General features: G+C 49.2%; 1 protein-coding gene across 1 annotated transcript; it reads right to left on the bottom strand.

Annotated features, from left to right (window-relative positions):
• Positions 1 to 8,008, bottom strand: LOC136327122 (nucleoside diphosphate kinase B). Its single transcript, XM_066263980.1, has 5 exons — positions 7,762 to 8,008; positions 7,267 to 7,396; positions 5,498 to 5,599; positions 2,425 to 2,537; positions 1 to 256 (listed from the first exon to the last, which is right to left on the bottom strand). Exons 2-5 carry the CDS (start codon positions 7,390 to 7,392, stop codon positions 139 to 141), a joined length of 459 nt encoding a protein of 152 aa, XP_066120077.1. The 5' UTR covers positions 7,393 to 7,396; positions 7,762 to 8,008; the 3' UTR covers positions 1 to 138.
• Between the last annotated feature and the right edge of the window lie 1,417 nt (positions 8,009 to 9,425).

Genomic DNA, 9,425 nt, shown 5'->3' with positions numbered 1-9,425 from the left:
CACTGTCCAAAGTCTTTATTGGTAAATCTGCTTCAGAAAAGAGCGAGTGGCCCTACTGCCTCCAAGTCGATGGAATGAAGAGCTGTGTCCAGGGACACCACCACGTGGGCCCAGGGGGACGGATGCTTCATTCACCTCTTATTCATAGATCCAGTCGTAAGCACAAGACTTGTAGTCAACCAATTCTTCCGGCTTAAACCACAGGCTGATTTCTTTCTCAGCACTTTTTACTGAATCACTGCCATGAATGATGTTCCTGGGAAAAGAACAAATGCTAGTTACCACATTTCGAAGTGCAAAAGTCCGTTTAATGGACAAAGCCAAGGACAAGCGCTGCAGATGTTTCCAGCCACATTGCCCCTGGAAGCAGGAAACTACCCCATAGTATTTCCTCTTAAAAGCAACCACAGGCCTGACCTGTGGTAGCACAGTGGATAAAGCATCGACCTGGAAATGCTGAGGTCGCTGGTTTGAAACCCTGGGCTTGCCTGGTCAAGGCACATATGGGAGTTGATGCTTCCAGCTCCTCTCTCTCTGTCTCTCTCTGTCCCTCTCTGTCTCCTCTCTAAAATGAATAAATAAAATAAAAAATTAAAAAAAAAAAAAAGCAACCACAAAGGTACTTAATCAAGCCCTCGCTGGGTAATTCAGCTGGTTAGAGCATTGTCCCGATGCATCAAGGTTGCAGGTTCGATCCCTAGTTAGGGCTCATACAGGAAGCAAGCAATAACCTGGCCCAGTGGTGGCACAGTGGATGGAGCGTCGGACTGGGACATGGAGGATCCAGGTTCGAGACCCCGAGGTCGCCAGCTTGAGCACGGGCTCATCTGGTTTGAGCAAAGCTCACCAGCTTGGACCCAAGGTCGCTGGCTTGAGCAAGGGGTTACTCGGTCTGCTGAAGGCCCACGGTCAAGGTACGTATGAGAGGGTAGTCAATAAACAACTAAGGTGTTTCAACAAAAAACTGATGATTGCCTGACCAGGCAGTGGTGCAGTGGATAGAGCGTCGGACTGGGATGCGGAAGACCCAGATTCGAGACCCTGAGGTCGCCAGCTTGAGTGCAGGCTCATCTGGTTTAAGCAAAAGCTCACCAGCTCCGACCCAAGGTCGCTGGCTCGAGCAAGGGGTTCCTCAGTCTGCTGAAGGCCCGCGATCAAGGTACATATGAGAAAGCAATCAATGAACAACTAAGGGGTCGCAACGAAAAACTAATGATTGATGCTTCTCATCTCTCTCTGTCGCTGTCTATCCCTCTCTCGGACTCTCTCTCTGTCTCTGTAAAAAAAAAAAGAAAAAAAAAACCCCTGATGATTGATGCTTCTCATCTCTCTCCGTTCCTCTCTGTCCCTATCTATCCCTCTCTCTAATTCTCTGTCTCTGTAAAAAAAAAAAAAAAAAAGAAGCAGCAAGCAATAAATGCATAAGTGGAACAGCAAATCAGTGTTTCTCTCTCCCCTTCTATAAAAAATTCTTAATAAATAATTAAAGTATACTTAATCAAAAATTATCCCTTGTTTCAACTTGACTATGTTTCCAAGTTTCTCCCCTTCGAAACAATGTTCATACCCCAAGAATGCTATACCATAAAACATAACATTCCTTCTCTAATTTTAAAAAATACAGGAAAAGTCAAAGCAACCCATACCAAAACCTGACCTAGATGTGATATTATCAAGGGCATTTTCTGCTGCATTTTCTTAACACTGATTTGCAAAGCCCAACCAAGGCATTCATGCTTATTAACAATCCTTTTATTCCGCCTGACCAGGTGGTGGCACAGTGGACACAGTGTCGGACTAGAATGTAGAGGACCCAGGTTTGAAACCCCAAGGTCGCTAGCTTGAGTGTGGGATCATAGACAAGACCCCCTGGTCGCTGGCTTGAGCCCAAGGTCACTGGCTTGAACAAGGGGTCACTTGCTCTGCTGGAGCCCCCCAGTCAAGGCACAAATGAGAAAACAATGAACAACTAAGGTGCTACAACAAAGAACTGATGCTTCTCATCTCTCTCTCTCTCTCTTCCTACTTGTGCCCCTCTCTCTCTCACTTAAAAAAAAAAATCCCTTTATTCCATTGGAATCTCTTGACTGTCAAGTTTCTGTACAGATTTTGTGTAGGTAAGGGACCCAAAAGGTTATGTGACAGACACATGGACATAGTGCCACAAACAGCAAAGCTGAGGCTAGAATCCTTCCTTGCCCCACACCCTGCTCTTCCTGCTGTCTCACGCAGCTCTCTTGTGCAATGTCTTGGTTAAAACTTGACGTCGCCTAGGGAAACAGCTATTTAAAAACACTTTCATCCGATGATAATTACCATCTAATTTAGAACTTCAAATTCCTCTAAAATTGGGATATGCCAAAAAATGTTTTATACCCCATTTAAATAGCTTTGAGGATATCATAAGCACCCCTCATGACTCACCTGCCCACTTGAATGCAGAAGTCTCCGCGAATGGTGCCTGGCTTAGAATCTGCTGGGTTGGTCTCCCCAAGCATCAGCCTCCCTGTCTTCACCACATTCAGCCCCTCCCAGACCTTGACAGTAGGGAAAAGGAAACGCATCAGATCTGCCATACAGGACCCTTAGGAACAAAGATTTATCCCCACCTAAGAGCACACGTCAGACTAATCATTGGCAGGAGTGTCAGTAGACAGGAGGGGGCCTACATAAAACACCCCATACGCCATCCCAGGGTTACAGGGTATGGCAAAAGTAGGCTCACAGTTGTGAGTGCGCGGAATACAGTTTTTTCTTGTATTATTTATTAAGTACTGTATTATTTTCTATACAAACAACTATAAGCCGTCTGACCAGGCGGTGGCGCAGTGGATGGAGCGTCAGACTGGGATGCAGAAGACCCAGGTTTGAGATCCCGAGATCGTCAGCTTGAGCGCGGGCTCATCTGCCTTGAGCAAAGCTCACCAGCTTGGACCCAAGGTCGCTGGCTCGAGCAAGGGGTTACTCGGTCTGCTGAAGGCCCGCGGGCAAGATACATATGAGAAAGCAATCAATGCACAACCAAGGTGTCGCAACAAAAAACTGATAATTGATGCTTCTCATCTCTCTCCCTTCCTGTCTGTCTGTCCCTAACTATCCCTCTCTCTGACTCTCTCTGTCTCTCTAAAAAAAACAAACAAAAAACTATAAACCCACTTTTGCCCTACCCTGTATTGCTAAGATATAGAAAAAAAGTCTGCCTAACGTGGCAACTTTCCAGTCTAGCTGAGATGAAGGTTAACAATACTGAAGAATCCTTGCGGCCTGACCTGTGGTGGCGCAGAGATAAAGTGTCAACCCCTTGGGCTTGCGCGTCAAAGCAGGAAGCAACCACTACGAGTTGGTGTTTCCCACTCCCACCCTTACTCCCCACCTTTCTCTCTCTCCTCGCTCTAAAATCAATTAATAAAAAATATATTTTTTAAAAAGGAATCTTTTAAAATTATTTTTATTTATTCATATTAGAGAAGAGAGAAAGAGAGAGAGAGAGAGGAGGGGGAGAGGAGCAGAAAGCATCAACTCCCATATGTGCCTTGACTGGGCAAGCCCAGGGTTTTGAACTGGCAACCTCAGCATTCCAGGTCGACACTTTATCCACCGTAACACCACAGGTCAGGCCAAAAAGGAATCTTTTTGCAGCCACAAACACTGAGAAGAAGGTGACGAAAGGGTAAAGAAAAGTGATCAAACTGGAACAGGATCTGTGGACGGGCCTCCCAGAAAACAGAGCAAGAGATAGAGAAGACCCCCTGGGCAGATGGCTCAGCAGGTCAGAGCGCCGTCCCCACGCACAGAGGTTGCCGGTTCGATCCCTGGTCAGGGCACATACAGGAACAGATTGATGTTTCCATCTCCCCTCCCCTTCTTCTCTTTCTAAAATCAAAAGTTATTTAAAAAAGGAGAGAGAGAGCCTGACCTGTGGTGGCGCAGTGGATAAAGCATCGACCTGGAAATGCTGAGGTCGCCGGTTCGAAACCCTGGGCTTGCCTGGTCAAGGCACATATGGGAGTTGATGCTTCCTGCTCCTCCCCCCTTCTCTCTCTCTATCTCTCCTCTCTCTGTCTCTCCCTCTCCTCTCTAAAATGAATAAAAAAAAAAAAAAAAAAAAAGGAGAGAGAGAGATGGCAAAGGTTGACATGAAAGGGGGAAGTGTATTTCAGGGAAGAACAAAGAAACGGTCATCCTTCGGGACCTGAACGAAGATCTACTTTCTCAAGAATCCCAGTGGCTCCCAATCGTACCCTCAGTGTGTCCGTAAAGTCATGGTGCACTTTTGACCGGTCACAGGAAAGCAACAAAAGAAAATAGAAATGTGAAATCTGCACCAAATAAAAGGAAAACCCTCCCAGTTTCTGTAGGATGATGTGGCAGCATGTGCACATGCGCAGATGATGATGTAACACCGTGTATACAGCGGAGCAGCCCACGGCCATGCCAGGCGAGATGTGGACGGTACAGAGGAAAATTCAGTGTGTTCTGTGGCTCGCTAAATTCGAATCTGTGACCAAAGTGCAACGTGAATATCGGCGTGTTTATAACGAAGCACCACCACATAGGAATATCATTACTCAGTGGGATAAGCAGTTGAAGGAAACTGGCAGTTTGGTGGAGAAACCCCGTTCTGGTAGGCCACCAGTCAGTGACGAGTCTGTAGAGGCTATACGGGATAGCTACCTAAGGAGCCCTAAAAAATCTGTGCATGAGCCCACATCGAACTGCACTGAATAGGTATGAAACTGGGAGTTTTCCTTTTATCTGGTGCAGATTTCACATTTCTATCGTCTTTTGTTGCTTTCCTGTGACCGGTCAAAAGTGCACCATGACTTTATGGACACACTGTACTTACTTCCTGTCCCTGCGCTCCCAGTTGGACACTAAAGCCACAGGAAGAAAGAGGCTGCTTTGTTTCTAGTTTGGGATTACACGGGATGTCCTCTAAGCTCAAATCCCCATTGCTTTTTCACCAGGCTCCTAGTTGCTCTGTTAACTAAACTCCAGTGGGCTCCATCTGTAAAAACAGGAATCTGGAGTGGTTGGGGAAGAGGTCTAAAAAATGACAGTCACAGCCTAACCAGGTGGTGGCGCAATGGATAGAGCGTCGGACTGGGATGCAGATGGCCCAGGTTCGAGACCCTGAGGTCACCAGCTTGAGCGCGGGCTCATCTGGTTTGAGCAAAGCTCACCAGCTTGGACCCAACCAAGGATGCTGGCTCGAGCAAGGGGTTACTTGGTCTGCTGTAGCCCCACGGTCAAGGCACATATGAGAAAGCAATCAATGAACAACTAAGGTGTTGCAACAAAAAACTAATGATTGATCCTTCTCATCTCTCTCCGTTCCTGTCTGTCTGTCCCTGTCTATCCCTCTCTCTGACTCTCTGTCTCTGTTAAAAAAAATAATAATAATAAAAAAAATAAATAAAAAATAAAAAATGACAGTCACAGACCACGGCCAGTTACCATCAGCCTTTACTTTCCTTCCCCCTAGACAAGCACTTACCATGGCCACCACCGGCCCCGAGTTCATGTACTTCACCAGCCCTGGGTAGAACGGGCGCTCCTTCAGGTCAATGTAGTGCTGCTTCAGGAGCTCCTCAGACGCCTGGCATTGAAGAGGAGGGACCAATGAGCCACTCAGCTGGAACAACTGGACTATGGCTCCATCGCCTTCTCACAGCCTCCCATGAACATGGCAGACTCTCTAAATGTCCAATTTAGCATTTTAGCCCACACTGATAAGATGTGGGCAGCCTGACCTGTGGTGGCAGTGGATAGGGCATCGACTCGGAACGCCGAGGTCACCCCTGAAGTACCAGGAGTTGATGTTTCCTATGACTCCCCTACTTTCTCACTCGCCTCTCTCTGAAAATAAATAAAATCTAAAAAAAAAAAAAAAAAAATCTCGCCCTGTCTGGATAGCTAGGTTGGGTAGAGCTTCCTCCCAAAGCACAGAGGTTGCTGGTTCAATCATTGGTCAGGGTACATACAGGAGCAGATTGATGTTCCTGTCTCTCTCTCTCTCTCTAAAAATAATTTTAAAAACTGTATTTTTTAATCTCATTCAAAAAATGAAACTGACCCTATATTACCAAAAGATTGTTCTGCTCATGACGACATCCTCATAATGTCAACGACATCGTGGATGTTATAACCCTAAAGTACATGGTTTGAGGATCTAGATTTGGGGATAAAAGTGTTAAATGCATTTGAAGAAAATAGGACAGAAGGAAGTCCTATCAGATGCCTCTGGCCCTTTACAATGTCCTGTTAAACACTTTAGATGTTAGCTGAGAACATTCTCCTCTCCACTGATAAGCTTGGTTAAAATTTCAATACTTAGATACTTATTGTCCCTTAAGGTCCAGATCTGTGTGCCTCAAATTTATTTATTTTATTTTTTTATTTTTTTCAAGAAAGGCAGACTGCCACATGCAGCACCTCATTTGGATGTGTCTGGAGTCTTGGAAGCTTGACTATACTCTACGTTCTCCTACAAATGGAGCTTGAGACTTGTTTGGAGGTTCTAGCAGGGGAGCGCAGCTACCCGTATACCCTTGGCCCAAGAACGGTCCTCTCCTCTATCGGGGAAGGTCGTCCTCTTCGACGGAGCGCGCAGCTTCGTGAGGGACGCACATGGAGCGGTGAGGGAGGAAGGGGACACTCGCCTAGCCAGCCAGATCAGCCGAATCAACCCTGGCGATCAATGGGGTGACAGATGTCGCAGCCAGATCGCCCTCACATCCTGTGAGCCCCAAATTCAATATGGAAAACACAGTGACTGCCGTATGCCAAAGGGAGCCTGCAGAGCAAGGGCAGAGGAAGGGACACCCCACCTAAAACCTCGGTCAGCTCAGGGCTGCAAGGTAAAACACAAAAAGATCCGCGCCTCCCACCTAGGCACAGGTAGACCCCACGTGGGCCAGGGGAAGGAGCCTGGGACGCCGGCTTTCTTCGCTCTCTGCTGCCCCCCTGCGACGCCAGAACAGGCGACAGTCCCAGGCAGCCGGGCCGGAGCAAGGAGTCACGTTACCTCCGCTTAACCTTCCCAAGGGCGTCTGTGCTCCCGGGCCTCGGGGACGGGTCCGTGCGACGGGAATCGGGGACAAGTTAGCGTGCCGGAGGGCACAGGGGAGAGAGCAAAGGGATCCCCGCGGGGGCGAAAGTAGCTAAGGGGTGACTCCGACAGGAAGCGACGCGGACAAGTCGCTGCCGGGATGCAAAATCCCCTGCCACCGAGCTACCGAGGGGGAACGGGAGTGGGGCGCGTACCCGAAGGAACTTCATGGCCACGAGGCGGAAGCCCTTCTGCTCGAAGCGCTTGATGATGTCGCCCACCAGGCCGCGCTGCACGCCGTCCGGCTTGATGGCGATGAAGGTGCGCTCCGTGTTGGCCATGGTCCTGCGGGCGAGCGGTTCGGTCAGAGCCTGGGTCCCAGGCCCCTGCCCCCCGCCCGGGCCGGGCAGCCCACGTGGGCGCTCCAGCTGGGCCGCCCCGCGCGGGCGCACCCGCCGTCCCCACCGCTGCCGCCACCGCGGGACACGTGGCAGCCCGGACGCCTCCGCCCTTTCCGGGCCCGCTGGCCCTCTGTAGTCCCCGAAGGCCCGCGGAGGGGCAGAGCGTGGGGGCCCGCTCGGACCCGGCGCAGGGACCTGCGGGGACTAGGGGCGCCTGCAGACCGGGACCCATCCCGCGCGAGGGGACCCGGGGGACAGAAGGGGGAAAGCAACCCCCCTTCTCCCCCCTCCCCCCCCCCGTCGTCTTACCGAGAAGCGGGCGGGCGGGCGGCAGCTGAGAAGCGAAGCCGTAGCAGAGACCTGAGCGACCACCGGAGCCGGGAGTTGTCCGCGGAGGAGGGGCGCGCGACGGCCACACCCCGGAGGCCTCCACCGCCCAACCCGCGGGGCCGGACGCAGCTGGAGCCTCTGTCCACGCCCCTGCTTTACAAGTGAGGGCTCGGGGACAGGAAGTAGTTGCTTTTCCACCTGAATGTCCCACAAGTGAAACTAGGCACGTCCAACTCTGTTCCCACCGGAGGTGAAGATCTCTTCCCCTGCCCAGCATGATTGTGCGATCAGGTTATCCATTTCAGCCTGAGACACACCCTTGACAACTTGTCAATGACAAGATCCTAGACTCAGAGAAATCAGGCCTGTCATCTGTTTGCAGACAGTCCCCACCCTTTGGTGGTTGGTGTCCAGCTTCCCTGGGGGGGGCCAGCGAGCCCGTACTCTCAGTAGTTACTGATTCCCGCCCAGCAGTGATTATGCTTTGAAATAGAGCCCATGTCTCTCTCCTCGGGGCAGTGAGCTGACCACGGGAATGGTGTCATCACCCTAGTGGTCCTGGCGCTGTATTTATAACCTTACTAATCGATGAGCTGTTCACCCCTGGTGCTGTCTCTCCCACTACCTCCTTGTGGTCCAGTCTGTACCAATCTCTGCCTTTCTCTGCTCCTTTCCTTATCGGAACCGAGTCCCTGGACAGCCTCCAGGGTCACACAGCCTTAGCACCGCCACCAGCCCTACTTATCCACTTGAACGTTTTATTTCAACTTTATTGAGGCATAGTTGACAAATAAAATTTGTATGTATTTAAGATAAACGAGTTGATGTTCTGATATACATATGTATGTACTGTGAAATGATCGCCAACATAACCGTCATTTCAGTTACCATTTTTCTTTTCTGGTGTATAGTGAGAACACGTGAGATCTACCCTCTTAGCAAATTTTTTTTTTTTTTTTTTTTTTTTTTTTTTTACATAGGCAGAGATAGACAGGGACAGACAGGAACAGAGAGAGAGATGAGAAGCATCAATCATTAGTTTTTCATTGCGCGTTGCGACTTCTTAGTTGTTCATTGATTGCTTTCTCATATATGCCTTGACCGCGGGCCTTCAGCAGACCGAGTAACCCCTTGCTGGAGCCAGCGACCTTGGGTCCAAGCTGGTGAGCTTTTTGCTCAAGCCAGATGAGCCCGCGCTCAAGCTGGTGACCTCGGGGTCTCGAACCTGGGTCCTTCCGCATCCCAGTCCGATGCTCTATCCACTGCGCCACCACCTGGTCAGGCCAAATTTCTTTTTTTATTATTTACTTATTTTAGAGAGGGGATGGAAGAGACAAACATGGATCTGTTCCTGTATGTGTCCTGACCAGGGCTGAACCTCCAACTTTGGCATATTGGGAGGATGCTTTAACCAACCACACTATCTGGCCGGGGCTTTTACTTATTTTTGTCTTTTATGTATTTTTTGATTATTGTTTTAGCAAATTTCAAGTAAACAGTACAGTGTACATACAGTCACATCATTGTACAGATCTTCAGCTTGGACTTTTAAATAAAAGGTACTGGTAAGTAAATTTCCATCTTGTCTTTGTTAAAGCAACCAAGTCAATGTCCTACCAAATCAAAGCTATTTATAAGATTTC

This window comes from Saccopteryx bilineata, chromosome 2 (genome assembly GCF_036850765.1).
Source record: "Saccopteryx bilineata isolate mSacBil1 chromosome 2, mSacBil1_pri_phased_curated, whole genome shotgun sequence".
NCBI classification, from domain to species: domain Eukaryota; kingdom Metazoa; phylum Chordata; class Mammalia; order Chiroptera; family Emballonuridae; genus Saccopteryx; species Saccopteryx bilineata.
The sequence above is the reverse complement of the archived record's forward strand: the minus strand, read 5'-3'. Positions and strand labels throughout refer to the sequence as shown.

Coding starts and splice junctions, on each gene's coding strand:
- LOC136327122 (XM_066263980.1), bottom strand. CDS start 7,392: ATGGCCAACACGGAGCGCACCTTCATCGCCATCAAGCCGGACGGCGTG. Junction 5,600..7,266: donor TGGCCATGAAGTTCCTTCGG/GTACGCGCCCCA, acceptor CTTCAATGCCAG/GCGTCTGAGGAGCTCCTGAA. Junction 2,538..5,497: donor CGGGGCCGGTGGTGGCCATG/GTAAGTGCTTGT, acceptor CCTACTGTCAAG/GTCTGGGAGGGGCTGAATGT.